We start from the raw sequence: 16483 nt of genomic DNA, 5'->3' as shown, positions 1-16483 counted from the left end.
ACTAATGCTTAAAAATATCCTAAGGTCTTCAATATTTGCCTACAATTGTCACAACAGAGTGAATTGTTAATGGGAAACTCTTGCCTTAACCAGATTTAGAAATGGCACCTCTTTTCTAAAAGACACAATCAAAATATTCAGTCAGATACTACCTAGAGAAATATTAGCCGGGGCTTAACCATCATCTGCACGTTAGATACTATAAATGGCCACAAAGACTGAAATAACTTGGGAGATGGGGCCAGGAATCTATAAGGAAGGTGAGAAAAAGAATCTGAAAGTTTCCTATGGCTTTGCACACAACGACCTCAGCATTATAAAACCAGCACTGAAATGGCACAGCTATGGCTCCATGTTTTAATATGATATTTGCGCTGCGATCTTCTGGTTTCCTTCCATCTGAAATGACTTTGTGGGATTATGCCATTTTTCTGATCTTTTTGGGGCGCACTATAAGCGGAAGAGCTCTACCGCTGAGGTTTTCACTATTGCCAGCTTCAAACATTTAAAACCACTGGGTCTGTTTCTCCGTCCACGCAGGAATGATGCTGCTGCTTACAGATTATTGGTGTTTTAATTTTTTAGTTCTCTAAATGTGTTGAAATCACTTTTCCAGTACTCTCTGAAATCTTGTGGGCTAGAAATATTCTGTAAAATGAAAACTGAGATTTCCCCCTTTTTACAGTTTTCAATGGATTTAAAGTAAAACATCAATATTATGAAGCTCACCAGAATATTAAGACATTATGAGAACTAGTTATGCTATTTTATAGGTTGCTCAAGCTCTTAAATACTCCCTACTTCAGACTGAAGGGGCTCCAAGCAAGAAAATCCCGACAGTGGAGAGCTACGTGGACCTATTTGAGTCCAATGTGCCATCCACACCTCTGTCATGAGTCTTCTTCATACACAGTGGTAAACTATTCCAACCTTGCTCTTAAAATGAATCTAGTAACAAAAGAGTTGGCTTGTTGTTGTTTTTTTTTTTCTTCTACCTGCCCATTCCAAATGAGTTTGTGTAAAATTTATAAAGGTTGGGTCTTTCCATCCCGTGGGCAGAAACCTTTTTCGTCCATATCACTGGTAAGTAAGCACATAAGGTGACGAGCAAAAAAATGAGAAAATCTCAATGGAAAAATCATGACAATGCATCTGCAAGCCGTTCTGTGGGTTTATTTGAGGAGACATAAAAAAAAAATCTCAGTCTACCTGTTTGCAATTTGTAAGAAGCCACAGTTTAATTCACCAAATATAGATGAGTCACTACAGTCTGTCTGCCCATCTTTTAAGCAACCAGTGTATGTAGGTGTGCACAGGTAATGAATACATATAGATGTGTCCTCATACAGATGTGTATACTTTTTCTCCTGAAATACTGTTTATCCACATGACTTCCACACTACCATTCTACTACTTGTGTGCATAAGACATCTATTTCCATACAGTTTTAAGGGTATATTGTATGGCTACACTTTCTATTGTTTTATTATCACCTTCTTTGTCATTTGTGTCTCTTTCTGTCCCTCTTACTAAAAATCCTCAGGCTTCTAATACATTTTCTTGCAATATTTTCTAATATATTTTCTTTCCAAGTAAAAGACTAAAATTCTCAAAGAAATAACAGATCGGCTGCTAACAGCTTTCTTTTGAAGAGATAAAATAATCGGTTTAAAACGTTCATTGAACTGGTAGGAACAGCAAATATAGAATTCTTGCTATGGGGTGAAATTCACACCTCTGGAGAGGGCCAATGGAACGGCAAGCACCAGTCAAGCCGTGGACACGTCTTATGCTGGTCTTCTGCATAGGAGTGAATTTCACCTGAAGCGAAAACAAAGTCAACCTTATTAGGTGGTAATAAAATAGAAAGGTAATCACAGTATTAGTTTGCTCATTTTCATTGTTTTTCTCTAAGAATAAAAAATATTGCGTAGAAATACCCACCTGCCCTGACTTTAGAGTTACCTTGCAAAAGCCACGATTATATATTCAGAAGCCACTAAAGCTACATGCTAGGCGATGTTATTTAAAGGACAGAATTAAAAGTCACACTTACCTCATATAATCAAGCCATCTTCCACAATAGGAAACATTTTTATACTGTTTTACATTCCTGGGTTCTGCAAGTTTCAAGATAGTCTTGTTAATCAATGGTGCCATAACTTCACGATCTCAATTACCAGTCAAGCCAAACAAGTATGAACATTGATACGAGAAAGAAATCCCACATCAAACTTGTCAAAAAAGGAAGTCAGTAGTGAGATCTGAGTGCAAACGGGGCTGCGTAATTTAAACCCAGGCCTGATAAAGTCCATGTAATACCAATGTACTTTTTAATATCGAATGTCATTTAATATGTGTTTTTATATATATATATTACTATTACTTTGAAAACCTTAGCAGCAGATGGTGAACAAAAGAGAATAATAAATGTGAATGTCATACCAGTTAGTGCATTGCTGCTCAGCATTACACATCACGTCAGTTCTAAAGTTTGTACTGCGTCCAAATGGCAGCAGATAGACACAGCTCGAAAGTGGACAGGATGCCCTTTAGAACATTTTTCTCTTGTTTTTGCATTTGCCAATTATAAATACCTCGTGGAGAGCAACACACCGATCAACAAACGTATCATCGGTATTTCCCTCTTTACCCTGTTCTTTCCCAGAAACCGTCTGTTCTACTTAAAGCAATCGCTTCGCGTGCAGTAGCCACGAAAATGCTACGTAAGGCCGTTCAGATCTGACAAACAAGAGCAGATGTCTTTTTAACTCAGAAAGGTAATATTGCTGAGCACTTCCAAAATTTACCTAGTGTACAAAACCCTAGACTTAGTAGACAAAGAGTAACAACACGCTTTGAAAGAAACCAAACTCAGGGAGGGATTCTGTCTCTTTTTGTGTTAAAAACCATTTACTGAATTTAATTGTTTAGTAAAGCAAGCATCACACAATGCTTCAAAATTTTAAAATTCCGGGATAAAAGTTTACATCCAAAAAGATGAATGGAAAATTGTGCTTTCAGACAGTAAAGTTATTTATCATACAGGGGGAACCAATTCGTCTCACCGTCAGATTCTGGGCAAATTTGTTTTTGTACTGTATATATATATATATATATATATGTGCAGTTCATATCCAGGTCCTGCAAAAATCTAAAACTATGTGCTTCACTTCATGTAGCAAAGGCACCTGTGTTATTCTCCCTTTTGGACAAAAGGTGATATTATGTTCCAGGTTTCCTGATGAAGAATACATTGATTTCTGAATATCTCACTCCCGTCTCTACGTTGGGTGGCAACACGAACCACAAGAGAAGGCAGCGCCGTATTCCTGCTTACACTGGAAGAAGTTGCTCTGCAGGCCGTTTGAAGCGTCGAACTTGTCACAAGGGAAACCGAGCAGAACTGTGAAGCAGAGGGATAGTAACAAAAGGCTATTCTGGTGTGAGGAGAAAACTGGAGTCATTCTAGCTCCACAAGCAGATGTTGCTACTGGATTGACATGTGGAGCCTGCTCCTGCTGGGGACAGGTAAAGTTTACCATTGGGACAGACGCAGAGCTCATAGATAGTCTGGCGAGGAGCTGAAGAGCTGGGAGCGGAGGAGGAGGAGGAGGAAGAGGAGGAGGAGGAGGAGGAAAAGGAACCCACTGGTAGATTTCCCAGACGGATCGTATCTGCGTTTAAAAATATCTACGAGGAAAAAAGAAAAAAAAAGGAAAAGGAGTAAGTAAATTTTCTTTCAGCATCGTGACATATTTTAAAGCCGTGTTTTGAGGCAGTCATGAGTTTTTTAGAAATACATATAAAAAAAAGGAAATCTTTTGTTAGAAGTATTAAAAAAGGCTTCTAGAAACATCAGAAATAGATATTAGAAATAATTATTTTTAGAAATAAAAAAACTGACATTTATTGTTTTTCAGCTCTGAGCAGCTGAATACCCATGAACGCTCATTACTACAGTATACGCAAACACTTCACCCAACACGTTTATTCAGACACAAGCAGCGTCATACAAAATCATTTTGACAATATTCTTGAATAGGCTGAATTTTCACTTGTATATTTTATGATTAAAATTTATTCATTCACGGCAGTAGCATATCCTTGCTCTGGAAGAATTTGTATTTAATAAGTGTGAAGTGATATTGAAGCACATTCCCCAGTGTGCTCCTGTAAGCAGCTGGAAATATGTGCTGAACTGTGCTAAATTATAGGGGCTTAACAATAGCTACATCCAGAGAATAATTAAATAAGGGTACAGAGTCATACGCACAAAATAAAGAGCTTATTTGACCTAAATTAAGAGGAGAAAATATTTCAGGTTAAAGTCTCATTAAGAAGGTCATCAAGCTATTCCCACTTGTTTCTGAACAATGAATATGATTAAAAAAATTCTTTTTTTAATCTCCTTCCATTGGAAATAACATAAGTCAGTATGAGACTGTAAATACCAGTAACATTCATGAATCTATACTGAGTTCTGCAGCATTTGCACTTATACGTTTTCAGGATGTTGAAAAACTACATCATGAAATCAGGTAACTAAAGCAGGAAAAACTCATGTCTTCCACTGGCACAAACAGATGAGCTTCCAGCTGCTTAGAGTTTATTTTTTATTCATGGAAGGAGTAAACGAGAACCAAAGTAAGATCAGTCATGGCCTCATGTGCAGACCATGAACTTCAAGAAAAGAGGTAACAAATCAAAATGGATTTAAGCTTTTCAGATAAGGCTTAGGAAAAGGTGATTTGCTTAAATACTTACTAGTGTTGTTATACAGTATTGAAAACCAACAAAGCCACCCTGACACCATTATATCACAACGTTGTCAGTACATGTAAAGAATCTGAGGAGATGTGGCAAGTATTGTTTTTTTCTACAGGAGACAAGTATTACTTTATGGTAAAATCGGCGCTGTATGGAAGAAAAGCAGTGCAGGAGCGCTCCTAAGGCCCTGCTGGGGAGAAGGGAAGGAGAGCAGGCGGGGACAAATTAGAGAAGACTGGATAAAATTCCATGCAAAGACTGATGCACGGTCACGTTACCATGCACAGCAGAAGCACTGGAAGTGACTGGGATCATCGAAGGAAATACAGGCTGGAAGCAGCCCCAAACGATATAACACACCCCACCTCACTGCGAGTTCTCCAGCTTCCAGAGTAAGGTACTGTCATCGCTGCGAATTTACACTAAAAGGGACGGCAAGAGAGAATCTCAGAGGCACAGGGGACAACTGCGTGGCACGATGCCGGTTTTAATTCACATCCTGACTGATAGAGGAACTGATTTCGAAACTAAAATGCAGCAAATTATTATCTTTGTTCTGTAATTTGGACGACAAAGGAACTATGTATTTATACACACATACACACGTTAAAAGTCCAGTATCATAGACCTGAAATAAGTAGGAGTCAAAAATCTCTGCAGAAATAAATTAGATGGAAGAAACGTGGATGGTGTTGGGAACAATTTAATAATGTTCTGCTAGAATTACAACCGAAGAAGAAGATTAAACACGTAAAAACATTCAGCTCAGCTAGGAGTAAATGTGAAAGTAACTACAGCAAGTGTAATAAGAAAAGAAAATAACAGATGGGACAAAAAAGGAACTTGATAGCAAACTAGAAGCTAGGAATTGGTAAAATGTAGGACGGAAACAAATGACATAATCATCCGTCAGTGGAGTGATGGCTAATAAAAAGTACTCTCTCACTTCTCACATGAAGAATAAATGTTAACAAGTCTGCTATTAACGCAGCAATGGTGGGGCTATCAACAGTACTGTGTAAAAACCCAGTAGCATTCAACAGCGCACGCTCTATCTAAGTATAAGCGTATCTTTTATGCTGAATAGTGCTCAGTACAGCTCTGTACTTGGAGAAAGAACAAGTACTGATGTCAGAACACGACTGTGATAAAATACTTTCAATTTCAACAGTAACTGAACAGGATATTAAACAGGAGCCAGCAATGTCATATACTTTTAATCAGCCGCTCTTGATAACTTTTAACAAATAGATCTCAAAAAAAAATCTGAGCAGCCTTTCGGACTTTTAATACTGATTTCAGTAAGCTGTGATATACTTGGAATATTGAAGGAGATAAGGAAAAGACTATTTCTACGCTTTTGTTTAAAAAAAATGGAAGCAGGAGATATTAGAATATTATATATGTGAGTATAAAAGGCACTTCAGTGTAGAAAACATACATGTAAGAAAATGCAACTACAATACAAGATTAGCTATTTGTACTTTTGACAGAGCCTGTGACTGGCCATTTTAACAGTTTAGCTGCAGTGGGGATGGGGAAGGATCATGAGAAATCTGTAAATGGGTTCTAAAAGACATGTCTTGATTCAAACAAGAATTAACACAGAAAAAATCAGAGGGCATATGTGTCAGAGATCAGGCTAGACTGAAATCTCTTTATTATCTTTTTTTCTAGGAGGTCAATACTTGTATGTGTTTGCTTACATTAGGACAGCTACGCTTCTGCAGCCCCTCATTGCAGATGTTCTCTAGTGTACTGCTCTAAGGCTTTAATCCAGTGGACCTTGCTCCAGTGTGCGTTATAATACGATGTAGCTCAGTTATTATTTTCCTCATTATATCAAACGATCTTTTTAAGCATAAATGTGCATGCTTTTCCACTGGTGCTTACAAATTTCACGATGTGATGTAGATCCGCCCAGCTTTTTTCCGGTGTCATCACCTTGAGCGGTAGCTATGGGGTCCTGTCGCAGCACACGTCCCAGAACATCTGGTGAGCAACGCGGATATTGGGGTACAGAGTCTGGTTTCTTGTGAGGGTGTATCTGCTGCGGTGAGTCTAACGAGCTCCGTGCCACGGCAGAAAGATGGGAAGGCTATGCAATTTAAACAGACTCCTACAGCTAATCCCTGGGGGTGCCCGAGATGAAGAGGACTAATATAGATGGCTAAAAGCCAGCATTAAAATCCACTCTATACATACGCTGTCAAGGTTATAAATAAAAGATTAAATTTAAAGATGCAACATTGCTACCTATTAGTCAAGCAGGGGTCCAAATATGTCATCATAATAGCCCAATATGTAAAGAATTTGAGAAGAACATAGTCCATGTTTGAGGATATATCCTCTCCGCTCCTATCTTCTGCTAAAAACTGAAATTCATGGCCAAAAAGTTCTCCAACATCAGTAAAACTTAAACTACTCACCGTTTTATGCCTGCTGTTATGAAGCATTTAAAGAGAAGGGAAGAAGTGGCAAGACAAAAACCTGAAGAGTATTAGATTCTCAGGGAACACTGTTGCTAGATGACAGTAGTTAATGTAGGCGCCTGTATACACCGTCTTTCTCTAATCTTTTGTGCTGTGAAAGGTGTGAGATAAGCCATTTAATACTTCATATGCATCTCTTTCCGAGAGTCTCACACCTCAGCAGATAAATAGGCCAGGATACAAACAAAACTTTTATCTGTTCTTGAAACATTGTAGGAGACTGACTGAGAGATTACAAAATGGAAAAGGCAGCCGTTACTCGGAGAAATGCAATTTCACATCAGAGAGCAGAGCATCCAGCAGCATCATTCCCTCTGAATACTTGAGGTTTAGGAATCCTAGATCGCTGCTATGTCTTGTGCATTTTAGTGCCGAAAAAAATATATTAGCCCTATAATATTTACAAGTAGACCCGATTTCTGACTAATTAAACTAGCAAACTGAATCAGCCTGTAGGGTGGGTGATAGGAATGGAAAAATTGTACTATTTTATATACATTTTTTGCTAACGGAGATCTGCAAGTCATCTGCTTATCAGACCGTGCTGTTAATCCGAACAGTGAGAGGGAAAAGGAGAGGAAGGCAAGCCAGAAAACAGATTATCTGCAAACCAAGGAACTAACTGGAAGGAGAGAACTTTCAGTGGGCAAGACACAGGCATGATGTAAAAAATCAAATATTTCTACAAGCTGTTTCATACAGAGATATGAACCTGCCATGTATAAAAGTGCTCCACTAGGCCCTTGACTAAGTCCCCTCAAGAGAGAGATGACAGGCAGAGCTGATCAAGCCAAATGAAAGTGTTAGGATTTATAAATATTGAAGAATTTTCTCTATTCATCTACAGTTTGAATAGACAGGTAATTCTACAGAGATGCATAGGCATATTTCAGGGCTAGCATAGGTAAGAAATGGCAGGAACCTGGAGGAAATGTGGAAGAAAAGAAGGAAAGCCGAAAGGTTGGTGTTCATCAACCAGTATGAGGAGACAGTATAATGACATCTCACTAAAACCTTTTGGGTTCCCTTAGGCTCTTCAGAACTAATCTGAATTATAACAATGCAAAATTTTGCCTAGTCTTTTTGCTCTTCTCCATATGCTATCAGAAGCATACATACAAACAGGATTATACAGATGGGTCACTACACTCAACTATATTATTTTCATATGCTGGTATGAAGACAGGATAAATTGCAGTAATTTCGTTCACATGGGCTATTTGTTCTAACACTTATCTGTGTTTTTGACATTCATTTTAAAACCAATCGCCTAAATTAGCTTTCATTAAATCTGAAAGATAGTTCTGAGGAAAAAAGAAATCATAATGGAAAATTAAAATATTAACTTGATAGCATATTTACTGTAAAATCTAAACACATGCTGGCACAATATCTGGAACCATATCTGTCATAATGATAAATAATATCGAGGAACAACTAGATCCAAAGATCTAGTACAACCTGCGTATTGAAAATGTCTTCTCTACAAGAGCAGGATGGATTCACCACAAAACAAATGAGACCTTTAGACCAAAGCGTAGTCTGGTGTGGTGAATGTTCTCTTTCTAAAGATTCTACCAGATACACCCGGACAGAGCCAACCTGGCAAGTTTCTTCTTTTCTTAACATTGCTCCTATTCCCACCTCCATGTTATGCCTGGAACTATTGACAACTGAAAGTGATTTGAAAACGAACACATATATGCATGAAACGTACCATTGTACATCAGTGAAATGTACAGCTCCTGCTTGAATGGAAGAATTTACGTTTTGACTCTTCGATAATGAGTTGGTGTTTATGAGAGTCGAGTTTTATTCTAAGTACACGTTTTTGTAAATTCATGTGAAATAAAGACAAGCATATATTGTAACTTCTGAGTTATAACTCCAGTGCAATTTATACGGGTGGCTACGGAAGCCAAAACTTCCTGCTGTACGTCTTCCTTCTGTTAAAGAAATCATTTTCAGGGATGATGTTTACGAGCTCCAGTGTTCGTGGAGTGCCAATGGTAGTCTCGTACACCAGAATTCCCAGAATCAAATTCTACATAATATTATATGTCTTTGCTAATTCATTAAATCAGGGGAAATATGTGACTTCTTTATGATTTATGTACCCAACCCAGAAAGTGAAATGTATTTGGAATATTTGTGCTTAGTCTACCAAGTACAAAAACTTATTAATTAATTACCATTCAAATCAGAACTAGATTAAAATGTGGTATTAACGGAAAAATGCTTTATTTATATAATAAATTATTCATTCTCATGTCTTTTTTTTCTTTCTAATAAAATGGCTTATGGTGTTGGTCTTCAAAATTTGCCCATGAACAAACAGTTCAAAGATGGGTGATATCAGTTAAAACGCTTTGCTTTTGTAGGTTGGGAACACTGTATTTTGGTTGTAGACTTCTACATAAAAGTCTTTTTATTGTAACTTAACTTATACATTAGAAACTGTTTTAAGCTGAAAATGAAAGTTGTTGTTTAAAAATAACACGGCATTTAATAATTTTAAATATCTGTCGAAACATCTTAATAGAATTTTTCAAATCAATAATTAAAAAAATACAGAAATCTTTTTTTCCTTTCCTTTCTTTCACTTTCCTTTCCTTTCCTTCATTTCCACTAATGTCTTTCCTCCCAGACAACAGTGACAAGTCAACTGGTTAATACCAAAAAACGCAGCATGTAATTGTTAGGCAATTTTTGGTGAATAAACTGGCTCTTTGAGCCCTACAGCCTGCCATCGCTTATTTTTCACTGAGCTCACTTCACCCATATCAAACATTTAATTTTTTTTTTTTTTTTGCAAACATTTAATCTCAGACAAACATAACTTGTCTGAATTGAACTAATCTAGGAAATGTTGTTGCCTCTGACAAGCCATTCCTCTGTAGCCATGGCAAGCACCTTGCAGAAGAAGGTAGTTCCATTTCAGTGTATTTAGATAATTTAAAAAATCCTTTTTTTTTTCTTTTTTTCTGTTTCAGAACATAAAAAACATCCATAACCCCCACCAAAACCCAAAGCTTTAAAATGGCACTGTTGGTTGGGTTTACAAGTGAAAATTACTCTAGTTTTATTACGTGTTAATCTCTGCGTTAAATACACCTCTTGAATTTAAGAGAGAACTGGATAGAACATGTCAAATGTTAGTAATTTATGCATTTGTTAGTCTCTACAAAATAATCTTGGGCGTATGCTTCATAAACTGTGTTGTGCTAAAATGGTAAACATAAACTTGGCCTCTTGTCTGCTACACTGATTTTGAGTAAACTTTGCCTGTTGAAGAGTATCGCTCCTTTTCAAAGTGACAGCTATAAGCCTCACTAAGGGATCAGCCTCATTACGCCAGAAGCAACCAAATGCAGTCTACAAACGATGCTATGAAGGAGGGTAATTTGACAAGGAAATCCAAGGGCATAAAGAAGTAAATAGGAAAAAGGTCACAGACAGGGTGACTAATATGAATATGTTTCTAAAAATGAGAAGCCTCTGCGCATCTTCTTCCTTTTACTTACCTGATCTTTGACAGTCAACGGGATACAATGGAAGCGCAGAGCCTAGCTTACGTAGAAGCTGCTTGCAAAAGTATGTAGCAGCTGCACAAGCCTCATAAAAGCTGAGGCGAGTTAGCAGCCGCCTGCTTCAAAGGGTGATGTATTGTCAAAACCATTAAAATTATTTGTTAGACCAAGGAGTGGACAACACCAAATAATCCTTTAAGCTTGTTACCATTATATGATAACGGGTTTCAGGTTCAATTCTAAGATATTTTTATGGCTAGCAAAATCTGGTATCAACAGAATTCAAAATTGATCTGTACTCTTGCATTGTGTTTATATGTAAAAGCAGCAGCAGTCAGCTAGCACTCCTTGTGCTGAATTTCCAAACGAGAAATGTTCTTTTTCCTCTTATGTGAACCAGTAGATTCGGCTAGAGCCTGGAGCTTCACATTTCATTTTCCTCGTAAATGATTGCTGCTTTAAACCATTGGTTATGGTTTATTTATAGAATAATACATAGTTCACAATTAAAGGCCAAGCTATAATTGAATCAAAGGGTTCTGCTGATGCCTCAGCTCACAAGGGTGCAGCTCAAGAGCTTTATAAAGGGCAGCAGAATCTGAGTCTAAATTACAGCCCCCAGTATTCAGCCTGGGATCACGCACTATAATGCGTAATAGGGCTAAAAGGATTATTATAATGCAGCAGTAAATAAAAAGAAAATGTATCAAACAGCAGAATTCAGAATGCTTGCAAAGGCTTTCCGTTTATGATGTAGGAGGCTAGAGATTATACTGCATGAGAAATAACGCTAGAGGAAAATTATTTCATAAACACATTTATGTTCTTAAAAATTATTCTGCAGTTATTCTTAAATAAAAGGAAAATATAGGTTTCATAGATTAACGCACAGTAAATTCATAATGTTCTGCTATATGGCTATAACTGGTTGATTCCAGATGCCACATGGCTATTTTCTGGCATAATAGGGCAATAATTATGCTATAGAAGGAACATGTTAATTCACATATCTTTGATGATTTTTTGAATAAGCTTACGAACATTGAAAAGTTAAATTTACTTAATCAGTGTGATAATTATAAAAAAAAAAACTTGTGTTTTTTTTCTAGTACAAATAATGTCTTATCACAAAAATGGTTCACAGCTCCAATTCACAAAGACAGCATTCTTTTATTCGAGAAAGAATCCTGACTGATGAAGCATACATTTTCAGGCTAAAATGAAGATTCTTTTTGACAAAGGTACTGTGTTTTGGTTTAGAATGCGTTTTATTAAAAATGAGTAATGATAAACCCTTTACATTTTTTTCCATACTGTCTGCGAATCTGTGGTGTATCTGTTGGGCTGTAAGCAAGGACACCAATGAGTATTTTGTTACATGGATACTTTATCCATCAGAGGTTTATCCTGGTTCCTCACACCAGGCTGTAATCAGTCCACCAATTCCCTAATGGCCCTAATGTGGTAATTTTGCACGACCGGTGATGCTGTGGGAGATCATCGTATGCCTTCCAAAGTGTTTCTGCATTTTCCTCTGACCTGCTCCAGTGTAAGAGAGAAAACAGTGGACTAGAAAGGCATTGGTCAGACCTCAGGACGGAATTTCTCTGTAGATTTAGGGTAGAGTTCTTTGCAGATCTTACTGGAATTGCAAGTATTCAGTAGATAATTAGACTCTTTGAACTTTGTTGGGTGTATGTTTACAGAACAGCTCCTTGGGAAAGGTTGGGGAAAGTTTGGTATCCTGTTTTCTGATATCTATCAACATAACATCTACTTGAGAGATCACAGATGTGCAAAATCTTACTTACCGTGTCGTGGAATATAATTTTTTTTAATATTAAGTTGAGCAAAATCTTCTTTATACTGACTTTTTTTTTTCCTACAAAGCATTTAATATTGAATAGAATTCAAATTCTGAATAATACATGATATAGTCATTATAACTTTTCTTGAGTTCGCATTCTCAAAGTTCAACTGAGGTCACAGGATGTTATTTCCAAAACTACCTCTTCGATAAGTTGCAGTAAATACTTAAGAAAAAATAGAAGTCACGCAACAAACTCACAGTGTTGATATAAGCAAAAATGCCTGATGAATCCACAGATTAAATACTTGTACAAAGCCCCACGGAGATGCACGATAGCAAACCAAGACATTATAGCTACAATCATTGCTTCAGGGCTCACGGGGGATCGAGGAAGGTAACAGTCTTTCTGCTGTTTTGGTTTTTTGGTTTGGTTTTTTTTTTCATTTTCAGTTGAGTATTACTTTTTCCCTCTGGCAATATCACGAATGGAAAGAACAAAGAAATACATTCTAGGTGAAAAAATTACGTTAATAAACACAGGAAACATACTAGATTGGGCCAGGTATGGATTTATGGACGAGTATCAGGAAAGGTTACAGAAAGCTGTAGCCCCTGCAATAAAAATACTCACAGAAAGCACAAGGGTGAGGGACGACAATGTTTACTACTAAAGGAGGATTAGACTGTCCTTACTGCTATCTCAGCAACTTTAGGCAACAGTAACAAAGACTTCATATTTAGAGAGGTGGTAAGTAAAGATGAAGAATTGTGGGAAGAGCTGGCTTTTGGAGAAAATCAGAACTAAGACGGGACATGTGGTATATAAATACTTGAGGTTCTGAATTAGGAAAACAGCGCGCTTTAATTATGCAGGACAGATACTTGCATCAATAGAAAAATGTTATCAAAGTAGGCCTTTGATGCAGTATATTGGCCAAAAATGTTCCTGTCCGCACTGTAATGCATACAGTGTGCATTGCAGGGGATTTTCTGTGACAGATGTGAATGCTGGTGGGGTTTGTTGTTCCTTATTTGGACAGTTTGTAAAGTATCTGGGAACACTTGGTAGAAAATACCAAATACAAACACAAAAGGCAAAAAATTTATAAAGAGCTCCATTCCTAATTACATATTTACATTAAGCAATCAGTTTTCCAAAAATGCTGTAACCTGGCAAGTCCCACTGAGAACAATTTTAAAATCTATCCGTTTCTCTGAAGTGCCTAATAGGAATCTGAGAGCCTTTGATACCCTCGCACAAGTTTTTTTTAATGTTATATCATTTTAAGGATTGAAGATGAAAGGACTCTCATACCAATAATCTTTCATGCATTTCTGCAATACATGGATGGCCAACCAAACCGGTGACCCAATTTAACATCATTTTCATTTGTTCGCACGGGTTTACACAGGAAGAATCGATTCCAAAATCTTTTTACGAGTTGATCACTGAAACAAGACACTGATGAAACAGTACAGTGAACATACCGTTGAAGTACTCTGCCTCTCTTACAGAGATAGTAACAGTTTGAGGAAATAAATCACATGTAGAGCAAATTTTTTAGACCTCTTCATCATGGTTTAATGAAGTATTAATCCAAATTAATTCACATGTCTCTCTCTAAGTTTGTCAGATTCATCCAATGTAATTTTTTACCACTATCACTTAGCTGTCTCTGTTCCAGGAATATGCTGAAGTACTGGATAGCTTTTCCCTTGACTCTTAGATTAAAAACAATTCTTATCTATATTCATTTAACTAACATTTTCTCAGTGTGAATGAAACTTAGTGATTCAAATATTTGCAAAATGCAAATAAGTATTAATAATTGTGCAAGCTAAACCAAAATCACTTTAATGTAGGCAAAGGCAGAACATTTCTTGTGCTGTTTATCTTGCTGCTGAATAAATTATTCTCACGTTGTTTGCATTATGCGAGGCAGAGCTGTAGAACATTTCTCTGCTGGTTGAACTTACCTCCCCTTCTGTGGACTGTAAGTGCAGTTCTTTCCTACAGGTAGCCTTTAAGTCTCCTGCAGCTGCATTGACTTGCACTCCCCTGGGTGCTTCCATCACCAAAGATCTTGTAGGGGATTCAAGTCTGAAAGACAAAAACAACCACTGAGAAAAAATCCACTGGATCAAACCACCAAAAAAGCACCCGGCCCCAAAATCCTCATTGCCTGTAGATGCAAATCTATTTTGAATTGTAAACGGATCCAGTGGAGGGCCATGAAGATGATCAGAGGGCTGGAGCCCCTCTCGTGCGAGGACAGGCTGAGAGAGTTGGGGTTGTTCAGCCTGGAGAAGAGAAGGCTCCGGGGAGACCTTATTGATGCATTCCAGTACCTGAAGGGGGCTACAGGAAGGATGGGGAGGGACTCTTGATCAGGGAGTGTAATGATAGGACACGGGGTAACGGCCTCAAACTGAAAGAGGGGAGATTTAGATTGGATATCATGAAGAAATTTTTTACTGTGAGGGTGGTGAGACACTGGCCCAGGTTGCTCAGAGAAGCTGTGGCTGCCCCATCCCTGGAGGTGTCCAAGGCCAGGCTGGATGGGGCTTTGAGCAGCCTGGTCTAGTGAGATGTGTCCCTGCCCAGGGCAGGGGGTTGGAACTAGATGAACTTTAAGGTCCCTTCCAATCCAAACCATTCTGTGATTCTGTGAAGTAAAAATTAGTTTTATGTGTGATTCTCACACTATTCTCTATGGCCTGCAGAAAGAAAAAAAAAAAAAAAGTATGCGTTTAAAGCTATGTCAATTTAAGACGGCATTTAAGCATATACTGCTATAAGCTCATCTGCTCGGTGATGCTTTCCAGCATCAGTACCTAATTTACTTGACTGTACTGAAACATGGGTACATAAGATTCCACAAGTCTCTGTGAGTGCTTCTATAATGACAGGTTGATAACTAAAGTCTGATTAGTGATTGACGATAAATGTTCATCTAAATAAAAAGAAAACAAACCACTTAAGTTTTAAACAATGATGTAAAACTGATGGGAATGACCTAGCCTTCATAGACTCATTTGAATTTCGGATAGGAGTAGCAGCAACATGTATGAAGAACAGAGGAAAAGAAAACCTGTTATGTCTCTAATATTGTGGAGTTTTGCGTGCTATTTTTCTGTTCTACAAAATACTCATAATGCTCTTTAACCCTGTTATAACAGGGTCAAGACGCTTATCCTTTGGGCTTGGCGTCTTTCCTCAAAGCAGCTTTTGTTGTTCTACTCCAGTTGGTCTTTCTCTTTCTCTCTATACTCCTCCATCAACCTTAACGCAGAACTACGATACTGTCTCAGTTATGTTATCTCAGTATTGTACAAGTTTCTCTGGAAAGGGAAGTACTAATGCCAGGATTTCATAGCAGTCATGCTCACATACTGAATGGGAAAGATTGTTGATGAAAACTGTATTGAACTAGGAAACAAAAATTTGGATTCCAGTCGTGTTCCGCTGTAGACTTATTGCATAGCCCCCGTCAAGAGCAAGACAAATCTTTTAATCTATTTATGTCCCAATAATATAATGACAGAACACAGTTCCACTTTACCTGAACAAAGGCTTTTTGTAAGAGGAAATATATTAATGATAGAAATGTCTAGAATGAGAAGGTTGAAGAAAACATCATCTTTCCCCCCTCAACAAATAGTATTTTGAGTGTTAGGTCACATCCATCCAAAAATATAGTGAAGTATTAGATGTATAAAGGAAAGAATAGTTTGAAAATGAATTTGCTACAGAAAAGCCAAATGAAAGATCCATCAAGCAATGGAACAAGAGAATTTCAGTGTATTTGAACTATTGAAATTTTTAAGTGTATATAATAGCGATGGATTATCATTTTGAAACCCAAATGCCACATTTGCAT

At 37.5% G+C, this 16483-nt stretch overlaps 1 protein-coding gene across 3 annotated transcripts in view; it reads right to left on the bottom strand.

The window, feature by feature from the left end:
• Window positions 1-3441: 3441 nt before the first annotated feature.
• SGCZ (sarcoglycan zeta) overlaps window positions 3442-16483 on the bottom strand; it is a 486118-nt gene continuing 473076 nt past the window's right edge. For all 3 annotated transcript variants that reach the window (XM_054203217.1, XM_054203218.1, XM_054203219.1), the window contains 2 exons: window positions 14580-14703; window positions 3442-3693 (listed from right to left, as the gene is read on the bottom strand). In XM_054203217.1, the coding sequence (XP_054059192.1) occupies window positions 3469-3693; window positions 14580-14703 (349 nt within the window). In that variant the 3' untranslated portion in view covers window positions 3442-3468. The remainder of the gene's footprint in view (window positions 3694-14579; window positions 14704-16483) is intronic.

The sequence above is a fragment of the Rissa tridactyla genome, chromosome 5 (genome assembly GCF_028500815.1).
Source record: "Rissa tridactyla isolate bRisTri1 chromosome 5, bRisTri1.patW.cur.20221130, whole genome shotgun sequence".
In the NCBI taxonomy this organism is placed as follows: Eukaryota; Metazoa; Chordata; class Aves; order Charadriiformes; family Laridae; genus Rissa; species Rissa tridactyla.
Note: the sequence above shows the minus strand (reverse complement) of the source record. Positions and strands in the feature narration are given on the sequence as shown.